The sequence below is a fragment of the Mesoplodon mirus genome, assembly GCF_964341445.2.
Source record: "Mesoplodon mirus genome assembly, chromosome: 16".
In the NCBI taxonomy this organism is placed as follows: domain Eukaryota; kingdom Metazoa; phylum Chordata; class Mammalia; order Artiodactyla; family Ziphiidae; genus Mesoplodon; species Mesoplodon mirus.
This window is the reverse complement of record NC_138992.1, coordinates 1,114,383-1,129,523: the sequence shown is the minus strand read 5'-3', so window position 1 is coordinate 1,129,523 and position 15,141 is coordinate 1,114,383. Positions and strand designations below refer to the sequence as shown.

The 15,141-nt window shown below is 61.0% G+C and overlaps 1 protein-coding gene across 2 annotated transcripts in view; it reads right to left on the bottom strand.

Moving 5' to 3' along the window:
• The window catches only part of ZC3H3 (zinc finger CCCH-type containing 3), a 79,144-nt gene extending 70,190 nt beyond the window's left edge, over positions 1 to 8,954 (bottom strand). For both annotated transcript variants that reach the window (XM_082601419.1, XM_082601420.1), the window contains exons 1-3: positions 8,861 to 8,954; positions 6,126 to 7,434; positions 4,704 to 4,900 (exon numbers count right to left, since the gene is read on the bottom strand). In XM_082601419.1, the coding sequence (XP_082457545.1) occupies positions 4,704 to 4,900; positions 6,126 to 7,434; positions 8,861 to 8,948 (1,594 nt within the window). In that variant the 5' untranslated portion in view covers positions 8,949 to 8,954. The remainder of the gene's footprint in view (positions 1 to 4,703; positions 4,901 to 6,125; positions 7,435 to 8,860) is intronic.
• Between the last annotated feature and the right edge of the window lie 6,187 nt (positions 8,955 to 15,141).

Below are 15,141 nucleotides of genomic sequence, written 5' to 3'. Positions count from 1 at the left end.
CTCTTTCGCACGGGTAAATGTTTAAAATCTTTTCCCTGATTAATTTTGCCAGTTAAGAAAAAGAGGAGAAATGGCCCGGCTCTTAGCCATCACAATGAATAAAGCTTAATGTTGATTGTGATGGAATTTCTAATGCCAGGGAAATTGATTGAACGCGGCAATTACACTGCAATAGTAACTCAAGGGAGATGGGATCGCTTTCTCCTGGCCATAGCCTTTTGGTTATTTAAAACAATCCAATTTGCAAGGATAATTATGTATTAGTGTTTTATCTGCCACTTGAAATGAACAGGGGAGTTTCGATACTGGCCCAGCATTAGCAGGTTATTGCTGCAAATTACTTGATATCTGCTTTCTTTCACATAAAGAGGAAATTAGGCAATCAATTACCAGAAAAAGGTGGATGAGGAATAAGAGGGACAAGTGCGCCCTCTGCTGGCCACCGGCTGCACAGCCGGCCCGAAGTGGGGACCCCCGGTGGGGAAGCCCACCTCTCCCTCTCCCCCTCCTCAGCCCTCCTGGCCTCAGCAGCGAGGGAGTCCCAAAGGGGTCAGGTCGACACCGCTCCAAGCGGAGGGCTGCATCTGGCACTAAAAGTCTGTGTGGGAAACAGGGCAGAGAAGCCTCAAAGCAAGTAGATGCAGAAACAGCCTCTGCCCCCATTCCCAGGGAGGCCCTGCCAGTGGCCCGTAGGTGGGGTCTGCACTTTCCAAGAGACAGGAGAGCACGCCCTGGGCGTGCACATGCACACGCACGCACACACCCCCACACACCACACACACACACACACACACACACACACCTGCTCAGGCCCACCAAGGGAGGGCAGGCAGGCAGAGCTGGGAAGGGGGGAGCCGGGCAGGCCTTTCGCGAGCAGGGGGCTGAGGGAGCCGTCAGCCCAGGGAAATGACCTCCACCTATCCCGGCCTCACGATGCCTGCCCAGCACACTCGCCCCCGCCAGCGCGAGCCTCTCCAGTGAGCTCCCCGCCACCAAGCCTCGAGGACGAGGACTCACCCCTCGGCCTGGAGCTCAGTCCTCGCCCGCAGTCTCATCCTGGCTGCTGTCCCTCCGGGACCACTGGACACTCCTGGGGCCCCGACGCGGCCGCCTCATGTCCCTGAGCACACCCATGCAGGCCCAGGTGCCTCCACTGTCCCTCGGGGGCTGCCCCACAGAACCCCCTTTTCCTTGCTGTGGCCTAGCACCCCTTCCCATCACCTGGTCCTGCCTGCCCTCTGGCCTCGGCCCCTCCCACCCTCCAGGACACCGGCCACACAGGACCAGTCTCTGCTCCTGGAACAGGCAAAGCTCAGCCTACCTGTGACTTCGCTTGCAGAGGTGTGCCCACGCGCCCCGCTCCTCACGCAGGGCTCGGTTCCGATGTCGCTCCTCAGAGACGTGCCCGCCGCCCACCCTCCCCGAAGCTCCCTGCTGCCTGCCTCCTTTTCCTCAGAGTGCTTCTGCCACCTGAAAGCAACTTTTCTTTTCTTTTCTTTGGGCCGCGCTGTGCAGCCTGTGGGATCTTAGTTCCCCGACCAGGGACTGAAGCCGGGCCCCCAGCAGTGGAAGCGCTGAGTCCTAACCAATGGACTGACAAGGAATTCCCCCTGAAAGCAACTTTTCAGCCTGTTTACAAGCACCCGAGGAGCCGCTGGTGTCCACCAACGCAGCACGGCCCCAGCACGCACACACCCCAGGAGACAGCACACTGCCCTGCACAGACGTGCAGGAGATGGGGAGGGGGTGAGGGGGGAAAGAGGAAGCACGGGGGGATGGACAAGTGGCTGAGTGAGGGGAAGCCTTCTGCAAGCCCTTCCCCCATCAGGACCCTCCCCCCTCCTCTGCCTCCGCCTCTCCCGCAGGGCACCCTGTGCCTGGTTATCACACTGTCTATAACTGTGAGCTGATTCATCTGCCTCCTGGTGGAGAGGAGTGTGAAGGCAGGGACTGTGGCAGCCCCCTTGGCAGGCGCCACAGTCCCCACCTGACAGCCCCACACCCAGCGGTGCCCTCAGCCTTTCTCCCCCTCCCACTGAGTACCACGGCTGCCCTGCCAGCAGGCGGCAGCTGCCACCGTCCCCAGCCTGCACCCCACTCTGCTCTAGGCCTACAAAGGGGCCAGGCTATTCACAAGTGCAGGTGCAGCTCCAGGGAGGACACACGCCACCTCCTCTCCCACCTGGCCTGGTTACTGAATCTGAAGGCCCAGCGTCTGTGCCCCCGCCAGCCCCTCACCCCTCTGTCCACCCCGCGACCGGGCGAGCATCCCAGAACACCTCCGGCCCATGGCCCTGGGACGCTGCCCACAGGCCCCTACCCAGATCTCCAGCTCCCCGGCCGCCCCTTGGCCAGTGGTTCCTGCAGCAAGGCCGCTGCCAGGCTGTTCCCGTGCCTGGGGCAGCCCCACCCCAGCCCCCAAGCCGCACCAGAGCCCTCCAGCCTGGAGCCGGGAGAGAGGGCACCCAGGACCACCTGGCCGGCTGGTGGGAAAGCTTGGCTCTGCAAGGAGGAGAGTTCCCGGTGCTACTGCTGCCCACCCGTCTGCAGAGGGCCCCTCGGTCCGTGGGTCCCCAGCCCACGAGACAGGAGGACCTCCTCGACCGCGTGGCACTCCTTCCCTGGGGTGCCCACTGCACGGGCCAGCAGCAGCCTGCCTTGGGCCTGTCGACCCCCAGGCCAGGCTCCTCGGGGGCAGGGGCAGCACAGGCCTGTCAGGGACAGAGTCAAGGCCAGTGCGCGCACCTGCATCAGGACTCAGCGACCCTGGGCAGCAGGAAGGGCGCCAAGAGGCCCGGGGCCCTGTCTGCCACGACCATCCACACTCAACACCTGCCCAGCAGGTGCTCCACACACACACACCTGCTTCCAGGCCCAGCAAGGGGGCCCGACGCCCAGCAGACGCCCACCAGATCCCCCAAGAGCTCTGCTGTCAGGAAGGGCCCAAGACGGCAGGACAGGTCCTTAGGGCCTTCCCAGCACGCTGCCCCGGCTGGGACACTCCTCCCCCAAGCCACCTCCAACCACGTCTGTCAGTCAAGCCTCGCTGAAATACTACCTCCACAAGGGGCCCTATCTGGCCACCCCCTCTGTCGCCCCGACACACCCTGCTAGTGACAAGTCACGATAGGAATGTCTCAGCAGCTGGCCAGCTCGAATGCAGGCACCAGAGGGCAGGAGGGACCACCTCTGCCTTGGGTCTCCTGGACCCCCAGCACCTGGACCACCCACCTCCCACAGCCGGCCCTGAGCACCATCACGGCCTGCAGGCTGCCATCCCGCGTGACGCCTCATCTGTGGGGACAGATCTGTCTGCGACTTCTCTGCACACCCGACATCTCAGCTGGCTAAGACAACACCGTGACACAGAGGATCTGAACAGGGGCCATGAGTCCCCACAGAGGCCCAGATGTCCAAAGACACCACCTCCTGGCCTCTCTCCCGGCTGCCCCAAGAGGCCACCTGACCCCCCACCTGCCCTCCAGCCCCCTGGGGGCCCCCCGCCACCGGTCTCGAAGCGAGGGGCATCCTCACCTCGTCCTCTCCAGTCAACCCGCGGCAGCCTGACCGCGGGTCACCTTCAATCTCTTCACTCCCAGCCAGTCCTGCAGCCAAGGCCCAACCCCCAATCCAGCCACCTCGCGGCAACCAGGAACCGCTAACGGGGCTCCCTCTGCTCCGTCACCTGGCAGGAAATCCACACTTGCCAAGGCGCACGGGATACGGCCAAAGGGGACTGGGTGGGAGGCCGGCACCCTCCAGTCTCACTTCCCCACAGCCCTCTCGCCGCGCCGCTCGACCCTCTGCCTGGGACCCCAGGGCCCACCCTTTCACGGCCAGCTCCGCGCAGACGCCCAGCACAGCCCAGGCACCAGCTCCTCCAGAAGCCTTCTCCAAAGCCTCCTGGCCAGGCCAAGGACCACGCCCTCAGCTGGGTTCCCCAAGCACCATGCGTAGCACAGTCGTTAGAGCACAAGGGCCCCGGCTGGAGCGCCCAGCGCCGAGCCTGCCCGGCCCCAAACCCTGTCACCTCCAGATCTCACGTGGGTCGGTCCAGAAGCCGCTGCCGCACGTCCGCCCCGCCGCTCAGAGGGGCCACCTCAGGACCAGGCACCCAGGTGAAGCCTGCCTCTGCAGCCTCCCCAGAGCACGGCCATCGCGGCAGCAGGGAGCTGGCCTCCTGCGGGGGCCAAGCCCACAGCGCTCCCCATTCTGTTGCTGGACTCCAGGGACTCATTAAGAAGGCAAAGCCGACCCCTCCCAGGCCAGCTCAGGCTTCCCGAAGAAAAGGCAGCAGCCAGCAGGGAGGGGAGGGGTAGACCTGCGGCCCCGGCAGGCAGCGAGGAAAGGAGGGAGAGGCCCTGGGCGGCACAAGCCACGTCTCCTCCCCCTTCAGGGCTGCGTGGCTGCCACCCTCTCATCTACCTTCCCGCTCCTCCTGCCAAGAGGGACTCGGCTGCACATACACAGAGGGGTGCGCTGAGAAGACCACCACGTGCCTGCCTGGCAGCATCTCCCCGACCCAGAGCGCAGGGCACGGAACCCCGGTTCTCCTCCTCCACTCACTAGCCCAGGCCACCCACTACCCGCCAGGCTGAGCGCTCCTGGGCCAGGGCCCCACAATGCAAGGTGGATGGCGAAGGTGGGTCCCAACAGGAAGCAGAGCCGGCACGGGCCCAGGGCGCCCCTCCTCCTGGTCATACCTTCCTTGGTGGGGAGGTGGGCCCGGCTAGGAGGCAGGCAGCGCAGCCGGTGCCTGCTGACCTGCATCAGGCCCTTGCTGGGCGTCTTCTTCAGCACAGGGCTGCTCTTCCCCCGGAGGGCCTGCCTCCGCCGCAGGCTGAACTGGCTCTTGGCCGTGGCAGCAGGTGGGGGGCTGCTCTTCTTGTCCCCAGGAAGGCTGCAGAGACAAAGAGCAGACAGCTCCTAACAGGCTCCCCCAGGGAGTGGCTCACCTCCCCAGCCCTGCCCACCCAGATCCCAGCAACATGGACTCGGCCCCCGGAGGCAGCCCACTTCACTTTCTCACCTAACCAACCTCAGCAGCCGCCAGAAGGCTGCTCCCTGCCCATCCCCCCCACGCCACCCCGCCCCCCTCCTCGCCAGGCTCCCAGCCACAACCCTGGAGGATCCCAGAGCCAAGGCAGGTGGAGAGCGCAGGAGAGCAGCCCTCGACCCCCACCCAGTGTTCCACGAGCACCTCCTGCACCTCCCCAGGCCAGATGAGCCCCCGCCTGGGGCTGGGGGAGAAGCAAAGCAGGCAGGCCTTGTACGGAGGAGGAGCTGCCACCAGCGTCGTGGCCCCCTCCCCACACTGGCTGAAACAGAGGCCGCTGTCCAGAAAAAGTGAGGAGGGCAGGGAGGCCGAGGAATCCAAGACAGCACCTATCTGGGAGAGCAGGGCCCAAGATCAAAGTCAGACAGCAGGAAGGACCTCTGGAGTGAGACTTGCTGGGAGGACAGCGAGTGCCACCACGTCTGATGGCAGAGGCAGGCCCTCTGCCCTCGCCACTGGCAGCCACCACAATTAGGTCCCTGACCCCAGACGGAGCACTGGGCCATGCCACCGTCCTCGAGCCTCCTCTAGATCCGAGAGGACAGAGGGCAGGGAAGGTGACATGGGTTCAGCGAGGCAGTGACTCACCCTGTCACCCGGCCATCAAGGGGCAGCCTTCCTCCCCGGTGGAAAGGCGACCCCCTCCCGCAGAGACACTGCGCCCTGGGTTTGCTTGTCCTGCTCCTGGCCTGGGCACAAACCCTGTGGGCCCAGAACAGAAACCACCCAGCAGTCTCTGGTCTCTTGCCCACAGGAGAAAGGGTGGGATGCTGCCCCCACCTCCACCTGTCCCCGCCTGGCTGGGGGCCCCAGGCCAGCCCCCAGCCAGGTTGAGCCCTGTCATTCAGCTGTAAGGGACAGCAGTGACCCTGGCCTCATTCCTACTGACTATGGCGACACCACCACAGGCAAAGCTCCCCGCTCAGGCCCCTGACGCTCAGGCCCCGTCAGGGGTGATGCTTCCTCTCCGCCTCCCACACCCCTGCAGGTGGGCCCTCCCACCGGCTCTGCATACAAGGCGGAGTCTGCCTGGCCAGACAGGGCCCTGGGGCGGGGCAGGGACACACACCTAGCACTCCCCCGCCTCCGGATGATCTTGGTGCGGCTCTTCACTTTGTAAGCCGAGAGCGGGGTCTCACTGAAGAGCGGCTTCAAGCTGCTGGGTCCCACTGCTGGTCTGTCCCCTGGGGGGAACCTAGATGGGACTGGGGAGAGCTGGGAGGCATGGTCCTTGCTGCCGGCCTCTGACTGCCAACGGAAGGAGGAGGCCGAGGCGCTGGAGGCCTTCCACTTGTACTTGCTCGGGGAGGCCCCAGGCACGGAGGCTGTGGCCGACCTCCTGGGCTTGGCATCCAGGTCGGCTCTGAGCTGCGGCTTCTCCGTTCGTTCCGCTGCAGAAAAGGGGGCCTTGCACACATTCTCCGCCACTGCTCTGGGACTGAGGGCCCTCCGAGGGGCCCGGGGACTCTTCGCCGAGGCAGCCACCCACTTGTAGTTGTTTTTCCGGAACTTGTCGGTTCGACAGGACACCAGCAGCAAGGGCTCCCGGGTCTGCCTGGGTCCAGCAGCAGGTCTAGCTGGGCCTGCCACCAGGCCAGAGGCAGCTGACTGATCTGCATGGCCGGCGTTCGCTCTCCCGTCCCCAGGGAGCTGTGTACTGCAGCTGGCCACAGAGTGTGCGCCCGCCTTCCGGCCCAGGGCCGTGCCGCCCCGCTGGGGCAGGCTGGAGGGCAGGAAGTGGGCCCTGGCCGCAACTGCGCTCTCGCCGACCATCCGCCGGGGCTCCGAGGGGCTGTCGTTCACGGTGCTCATCGACTTCACCACCCGGGGCTTGCCAGGCTCCTTCTGGCAGACCAGAAGGGGGTCCTCCTCATTGCAGCTCCCCTTAGCTCTTCCTGGCCTCGAGGGCTGCCGCTGCCCGCCGGGAAGCTCACCCTCACCTTCCTGAGGCCCGTGGTTGCTCCAGGGGGGATCCCCGTATTCTTCCAAGGAGCCCCGCAGGACCCCTGCAGTGCTAGCTGAGCCCGGCTTTGACGGTGGCTTGACCTTGATGACCATGTTCTGATCCACACTGAGCTGGACCTGCCTCTCCAGGATGTACTGCTGGGGGTCGGGACCCTGGCTGCCCCCAGCCCCAAGGGGCGGCTGCGCAGCACAGTCGCTGGGTGGGTCCGAGGACCCCAAGGGCCGATTCACAAGGGAGTATTTCTTGCGCCACACAGGCCCATGGTTCGGGGAGAAGCCCCTCCGGCTCAGACGGGGGTAGCGAGCACTGAAGGCCCTGCCACTGCTGTAAGTGGGCGGCTGCCACTGGGACGCGGCGGAGGTGCCTGGGGCAGAGGCATTGCCATGGAGGGTTTTGTAGTCATCGATCAGACCTGAGGAGACAGGAGCACAGGCCCCGTTAACCGGAGGGTGAGTAAAATCAGCGCGAATTCCCTGGGGGGGCATCAGCTGCCCAGACACTCCGCAGACCCCAGTGGATCCTGTCAGGTCCCAGTGCAGGAGGGACAGCTGCCAGTGCCTGAGAACCACTGAAAGTCAGCCCCGATTCCCTAGGCCAACCTTCTCCATAAGTATTCTCCCGTCAGTTCTACTTCAACCCTATTTCTAGTTGCTTATCCTTAAAATGCATCCCTGTGGCATATTCCCTATCCGCCAGAAATATTGTGCTGGCTTCACAATCCTTTGAGGAGAAGTGTCACTCAGTATGAAGAGACCAGCAAGGCCCTATGCTGTAACGCCTCAAGAGACGTGGAGGCCCTCTGGCTTGCCCACAGATAGAAAGGGAGCAGGGCTGCCCCTTAATGAGCTCCCTGCCTGGCACACAAGACAGTGAGGGTAAGATAAGTGACACCCCTGGGTACTCCACACTTGACAAGAATGTCACACCATCCTCCCCTGAGGAGAGGAGAGGCTTAATCATCTGGAATCGTAGTGCAGTGGACCGCCACGGGGCCTTGCCAAGGAAGCCCCTGGACAGCTGCGCCCGTGCAGGTGGGGCACAGGCCTCGGCTGAAACAACCCAAGCTGTTACAACTCAGCCAACAAGCCCACAGTTACAACCCTCCCCCACCATATGTCCCGCCCCCAGGCCCAAAGAGAGCCAGGTCCAGACCTGGTGACACCTCAGGGCAGATATGATGGAGGGCCAGGAAGTGCCTGGAAGGTGGGCTCAGCCCACCTGAACTCTCCCCTATACACACTTTCCAAGTCCTTAAGTCTTCTCTTTGTGAGAATAACTTTACAAGGGGAATTTTTTTTTTAACTATAGCAAACCACATTAGGTCTAAAAATGGAAAACTTTGGAAACTGAAGACTGAGGAGTCTGGGCCGGGAATATCAAGAAGTGTAGCTGTACGGACGGAAGGAGCGTCAAAACGGGCTGTCCGGGGAAGAAACACACACCGCGCCCCGAGCGGGCTTTGCCACTGTCGGGCGCCGGGAGCGAGGGAGCGCCCAGGGGGCGCCGAGTACATGCCCGCGCGTGGGGGTGGGGGGCCCCCTCCCGCCCGCCGGTTACTAAGCGACCGCCCCACCGCCACCCGCCGCAGCGCCGGAAACGCTCGCACCCTCCGTCGAAACCCGAGCTGGACGTGACCCAGGCCGGTCGGGACGCCCCTCCGGGTCCCCTAGACCCAGCCCGACCCCACCTACCTCCCCACCCGACCGGACCTAGCCGTCGAAACCGCGGACGGAAAGCCACCCCCTTAGGGGAAGGAGGGCAGGGGCCCGCTGTGAAGTGAAGGGGAAGAAAGGGACGCGCGACCCGGGCCCGACCCGACCCGACCCGACCCGACCCACCCTGCAGGAGACGGATTTGCCGCTGTAACTGCTCCTTTTCCTCCATCTCCGGAGTCCGAGACGCCCGGCCAGGCCCCCGCGACGTCATCGCCGCGCGACCGTTTCCCCGCGGGCTGGGCGGAGCGCGGGGAAGTGCCGAGACTGCGCACTGAGGCGAGGCCTGGGCGACTGCCGGGCCGCGGGGAGGGGGAGCAGATGAGATGCGCCGTCGCCCTGGCAACGGCTGGAGAGGCGGGGTCACGCATGCGCAGAGCTGGGGGAGTCACTATGGAGCGCCTGGAAGAGGACACACCGCCTGTGTGGAGGGGGCGCTGCGGCAGGTGGTCTCCGTCTTGAAGTGTTCTGGCCGGGTTCTCCGCCAAGAGCTCTCGTTCCCTGCGGGACTGGGCGAGGGGCCGAACCCCAGACCCCACCCCAGCGGCGACCTGGTGGGATGAGGGCCCAAGAGACTGTATTGTTGCGCAGGCCAGGGCAGGAGAAGAAACGTCCAAGATCGAAGAGGCCCTACAGAGACGTATTAAACCTCTGAAAACATGACAGATTTTGGTGTATCAGTGGAAACAAGTATAAAACCAGGTGTGTAAATCCCTCTATAGAGCTGGGGCGTGTAAAATGGTACGGCCGCTGTGGAAAACAGTCTGGTGTTTCCTCAGAGAGTTAAAAACAGAATTAGGGTTTGTCCCAGCACTTCCACTTCGGGTATATACCCTGAAGAAGTGAGAACAGGGACTCAAACGTGTGCCAGTGTTGGGCGGAGCATTATTCGCAATAACCAGAAGGTGGAAGTAGCCCAAGTGTCCATGAGGATGAATGGATAAGCAGTGTATATCCGTACAATGGAACAGGATTTAGCCTTGAAAAGCAATGTAGTACTGATCCATGCTACAGCATAAATGAACCCCAGAAACATTACGCGAAATGAAGTAAGCCAGTCCCAAAAGGACAAGTACGGCAAAATTCCACTTATATGACGTAGCTAGCATAGGGAAATTTACAGAGACAGAAAGTAGATCAGAGGTTACCAAGGGCTGAGGGGAGGAGGAATGGGGAATTAATGCTTTTTGGGTAGAGAGTCTATGTTTGGAGCGATGAAGAAGTTTTGGAAACAAGCAGTGGTGATGGTTGCAGAACATTGTGAATGTACTTAATGCCACTGAATTGGACGCTTTAAAATGATTATACAACAACTTGTATATATTTACCACAGTAAACAAAAAAGCGGACAGATGTGTCTGCACAGACCTGAAAAATAGGAAAATGTTAAAGGAAACTCTTCGAGCTGAAGGGAAATGATACAATATGGAGACAGATCTACATGAAGAAAGAGCACAGGAAACAGGAAATATGTTAGTAATTTTTTTTTGACTCTCATTTCTTATTTTCTCTGAAAGACAAACAGATACAGCAAAAATAATAAAAAACGTATTGTGGGTTTCTAACATATGTGAAACATACACCACCAGTGGTTCAAGGGGTCACGTGCACTGTGTCTCCTGCAGGTGAGGATGCAGGCCACAGCCTCTTAGGTCAGCACCTGAACCCACCTGAGGGAGTCAATGTTACCCCGCTCAACATACAGCAGTGGGCACCCTGGGATTTCTTCGGTGGGGGTGGCCCCAGGCTAGGAAGACCAGGAAATAGAATGGCCCCTGCACTCAGGCTGTGAGACGGGGTGAGCCACAGGTCGTGCCCCACCAGCTGAACACTGTGTAAGACCCTTAGGCCTTGGCAGAACTCTGAGGGCAGGGTAGGGGAGTTCTCGTAGAATGAGGGAATTTTTCACCAGGGATCTTGAAAAGCACTTCTTTGGACTTGCCCTGTCTTGCTTCTCTTGAGAATCCTGCAGCCATCACCTTATGAATGAGCCAGGGCTGGCCTGATGGGGAATGGACAGCACATGCCTAGTTAATACCACTGACCCTCTTGACAGCCAGCCGTCTGCCAAACACATGAGGCCAGTGGTTGCCAGCTAGCCACAAAATCGATGAGCCCAGGTGACACCACGTGAAGCAGAGACGAGCCTGAATGTCATAACTCAGGGCACCTCACATCGTGACGAGCAAACCAGTGGGCGTTTGTGCCACCAGGTTTCGGGGTGACGTGTCAGCACAAACTGACGGAGTCACGGGTCAAGCACGGAACGTGTCTCCTGTGCCCGACAAGCTCTCTGCGCCTGGACTTCAGTCCTGGGGTGGCGGAGCGGAGAGCCCAGCCCGTTGCTGAGAGGAGGCAAGGTTTGCGGGTTTGTCTCCTGGAGTTGTGAAACTGTAAGTGGGATGTGAGTGCTTTCACGATTAACTCCTTAAAACTGACCTTGACAGTTACACTTAAAACTCTTTGATGTCCATCAAGCTGGCAAAGATTAAAACAGTCTGCTTTCAGTGTTTGGGGGTGAGGGCAGGAGACTTCACTATTCACTTTTTGGATGTTGGCACAGCCTTTCTGAAGGGCAATTTGCAGCACGTGCCAAGGCCCTGAATACCATCTGAGGAATTTCACTTCTCAGAATCCCCCCAAAAGAGAGAATGAAATGCGTGCAAGGCCTTAGGAACAGAAATATCAGGTGCTGGGGGGAAGGGATGGGGAGGGATAGATTAGGAGTTTGGGATTAGCAGATACAAACTACTATATATAAAATAGATAAACAACAAGGTCTTACTGTAGAGCACAGGGAACTCTATTCAATATCCTGTAAAAAACCATAATGGGGAGGAATATGGAAATACATATACATGTATAACTGAATCACTTTGCTGTATACCAAAAACTAATCGAACATTGTAAATCAACTATACTTCAATAAAAATTAAAAATTTTAAAGTCAGGTGCTGAGTTCTTTACACGGAACAAAAATATTGAGCACGTTTATAGCCCATTACAGCGTGCCAGGTCCCCTTTTTTTTCTTTTTTTTTCTTTTTTTTTTTTTGTTTTTGCAGTACACGGGCCTCTCACTGTTGTGGCCTCTCCCGTTGCGGAGCACAGGCTCCGGACGCACAGGCTCAGCGGCCATGGCTCACGGACCCAGCCGCTCCGTGGCATGTGGGATCCTCCCGGACCAGGGCACGAACCCATGTCCCCTGCATCGGCAGGCGGACCCCCAACCACTGCGCCACCAGGGAAGCCCCAGGCACCCTTTTTTTAAAGCACAGATCTGTGTGTGTTTGTTTACTTACTTACTTACTTACTTACTTATTTATTTTGGCTGCACAGGCTCTTTGTTGCAGGCTCGTCTCTAGTTGCAGCACATGGGTTTACTTGCACGACGGCATGTGGGATCTTAGTTCCCCGAGCAGGGATCAAACCTGCATCCCTTGCATTGGAAGGCAGATTCTTAACCAGAGGACCAGCAAGAAAGTCCCTAGGCCCCATTCTAGTGTTAACACATATTAATGCATTGAGTCTTCACAACAACCCTGTCGTTTCCATCTTAAGGATGAGGAGACCAACACAAAGGGGGTCAATCTCCCATCCCAAATCACAGGGTAGCCTCACCCTCCCCAGACTCCTGCACATCCTGGGCCAACTACTTCCTGGCCATCTCTCTCCTCCAGTGGTCTCTTCTTGCTGGCTGCCCACTCTCCGAGTGATCTCTTCTCTGCCAATCTTCTCTCTTCCCCGCAGTGGACCTTCCCATAGGGCTGCCCAGGTGCAGGTCTGGGGCCATAAAAAGGACTCCATTACTGGCAGTCAGCAAACAAGTGCTGAGGAACAGACATACCTGTTGCTGGAAGGCCATGTCCATGGGCTTCTCCCTCTCTCCCCTCACAGGGGAGTTGTCTCCCACCGCCACCCCTCACCTCCCTGTGCTCTCCTCCCTTCTCCCACACCCAGCTTCCTGCTCTTTTCACCACCCTAGCCCAAGCAGCCTTCCTGAGCTGCAAGCTGTTCCCCCAGCCACCCCACCCACATCTGCCCTTGGCCTTGCACACCCCGCTTCTCTCCAGCCCCACCACATAAGGCTACCCCAGGCACCAGCCTCTCTGAAGGGGGTGGGAGAGTAGTAAAGGGAGAGCAATGCAGCTGTACCGAATGCACTTTTATCAGGGCACGAGCACAAAATGTCAAATCCTTCCTGAGCTTGTTACCTGTCTCCTGGTTCTATGGCAAAAGTATCTGCATCCCCCCTCCACCAACCCAGCCTGCACCTCCCTTGGGGAATGTCCCCCTCCTGCCATCTCCTTCCCTCCAGGAGGTCTGCATGTGATGGGAGTCAGGCACCCTGACTCACCGGGCCCTCACGTGGGAACAGGTGGTTGGCGGGCTGGGACCGCTACCCCATGGATACCCCTCGCCTTTTATCCCAGAGGGAGAGAGGCAGGAAGTGAGTGTAGAAGAGAACTGCCATTGAGGGCTCTGTGGGTCCCTCCTTCATCCCAGCCTCCAATTCCCCACTTGACCCTCCACCCTCACGGCAAAGCATGAGCCTCGGAACCAGATCCTTTGGGGAGAAAAGTTGATTCATCTCCTGTTTCCTAGATGGCAGCATTTCCACGAGGCTCTCAGGGACCACGGTGGATGGATGGTGTGAATCTCACCACCACGATTTCCCACATGCCCTAGTACTGGGCAAACCTAACTAGGTGGAAGAGACACCACCACCCGCAGCCCAGCAGGGACTGGATCCCAGCAGTAAGAGCCTCCTGCAGCTGGGGCAAAGTGAAGGGAGGCTCAGAGCGTCGGAAACGAGAGCAATAGGGCCGCTTCCCTCCGCAGAGGACCAGGTGGAGTGGGGCAGGGTTCTGAGCCGCTCCCCCGACCCCTGTCAGCAGAAAGGGCCGGGAGCCAGGCAGGATGCCGCAGGCCTCCGGACCGAGGACCAAAAGGAGACAAGACAGGAGGGCCGTGCGGGGGAGGGCGGCTGGAGGCGGGGCGTGGGCAAAGGGAGCCGCTAGTCGCCCGCGCCGGCCCCCAGGGCGCACCGTGAGCCTCCGCTGATCCCGACCTGCGGGGAGTAGTTTCCCCGCCTGCCTGCCCCCCGCAGTTCTGCCGCCCCTTCCTGCGGCCTACGCCCCTCCTGACTCCAGGGGCGCCCCTGGATCCAAGACCGCCCTGCTCTGGGGCCGCCCCGTCGCCCAGCGATCCGCCGAGCGTTGACTGAGCGCCTGCTAGACAGGCCCTGCTGACCGGCGGTCCGAGCCGCCGCCGAGGGTCCGGGCCAGCAAGGGGGGCGGGGGCGGCGAGCGGGAGGGAGGCCCCGCGGGGACTCAGCTCCCAAAGGAAAGGACTCCTGGGACTTCAGTGCGTCTGGCACCCTCTCGGCCCCTCGCTCCGCGTTCGTTCACTCCCGGCCGAGCGGCTCTCGGGCACACGGGGCCCTCCGGGGCGCCTCTTCCCCGCGCGGGCTCTTGGGGGCGCGGCGGCGTGGGCCGCGGCTGCCGACATCCTGGGCGCCGACTTCCGGCACCCTGGGAACCCCCAAAGTGTCACTGGGAAGCGGGCACAGGGTGGAGCCAGCCCCCTGGGCTGCACCACCCACATCGCGGACCCAGATGAGCCTGAGGCCCGCAGCTCCCCGTACCCCTCCCTGGACCCTGGCCGTCCCTGATGCCCGATGGCCGGGGCTGGGTGGGTTCCTCGGGCCGACTGCCCCCTAGCCCCGTCTCACTCGGTCCTGGCCTCCACTGTCCCTGCCTGGACACCCTGCCTGGACGCCCTCAGGCCTCCTCTCCCTAAGCCCACTCCCCCATGTCCTCTGAGGTATCCCAGCCGCTGCCTGCAAAGGGCTGTCCTGGTTATCTCCTGGGTCTTACGAACTTTGTTCCTCCCAGGGGCTCGGCCCTCCAGGGGCAGAGGCTGTGCCCTCCACTGCCCAGTTCCCAGCAGTGCCTGGCCGGCCCTGCCCCACACCGGCTGGGTGGAGGCATCGGGTTGCGGTGAGCTTCCTCTTCCTTAGAACTCTCCCGGAGGTGCTGACCCTTCCCCGCACACAGCCAGAAGCCCCCTCCCAGGCTCCCATCCCTGGTCATGCTTCTCCCCGCAGGGCGCCGTGTCCTAGCTGGCTCTGGACCCCCAGGGTCTGCCCAGACATTGCCCAGGGAGGCCTCACCCACCCCCATATCACAGAGTGATATGGCTGTGAGGAAGATGGGAGGTTGCCCCAGACTCCCTGGCCCTGGAAATGTCCGGGTGCTCCCCAGGCCTCCAAACGGGGGGGGGGGTGCAGGGCCAGCCCCGCCCACCTTCCTTCTGCTTTTTCTCCCCAGTGGACTCACTTCCTGTCATCTCAGGCTGACCCTGCCCTCAGGATCCTCGTGACACACCCACTCGCCGAGCCCAGTGC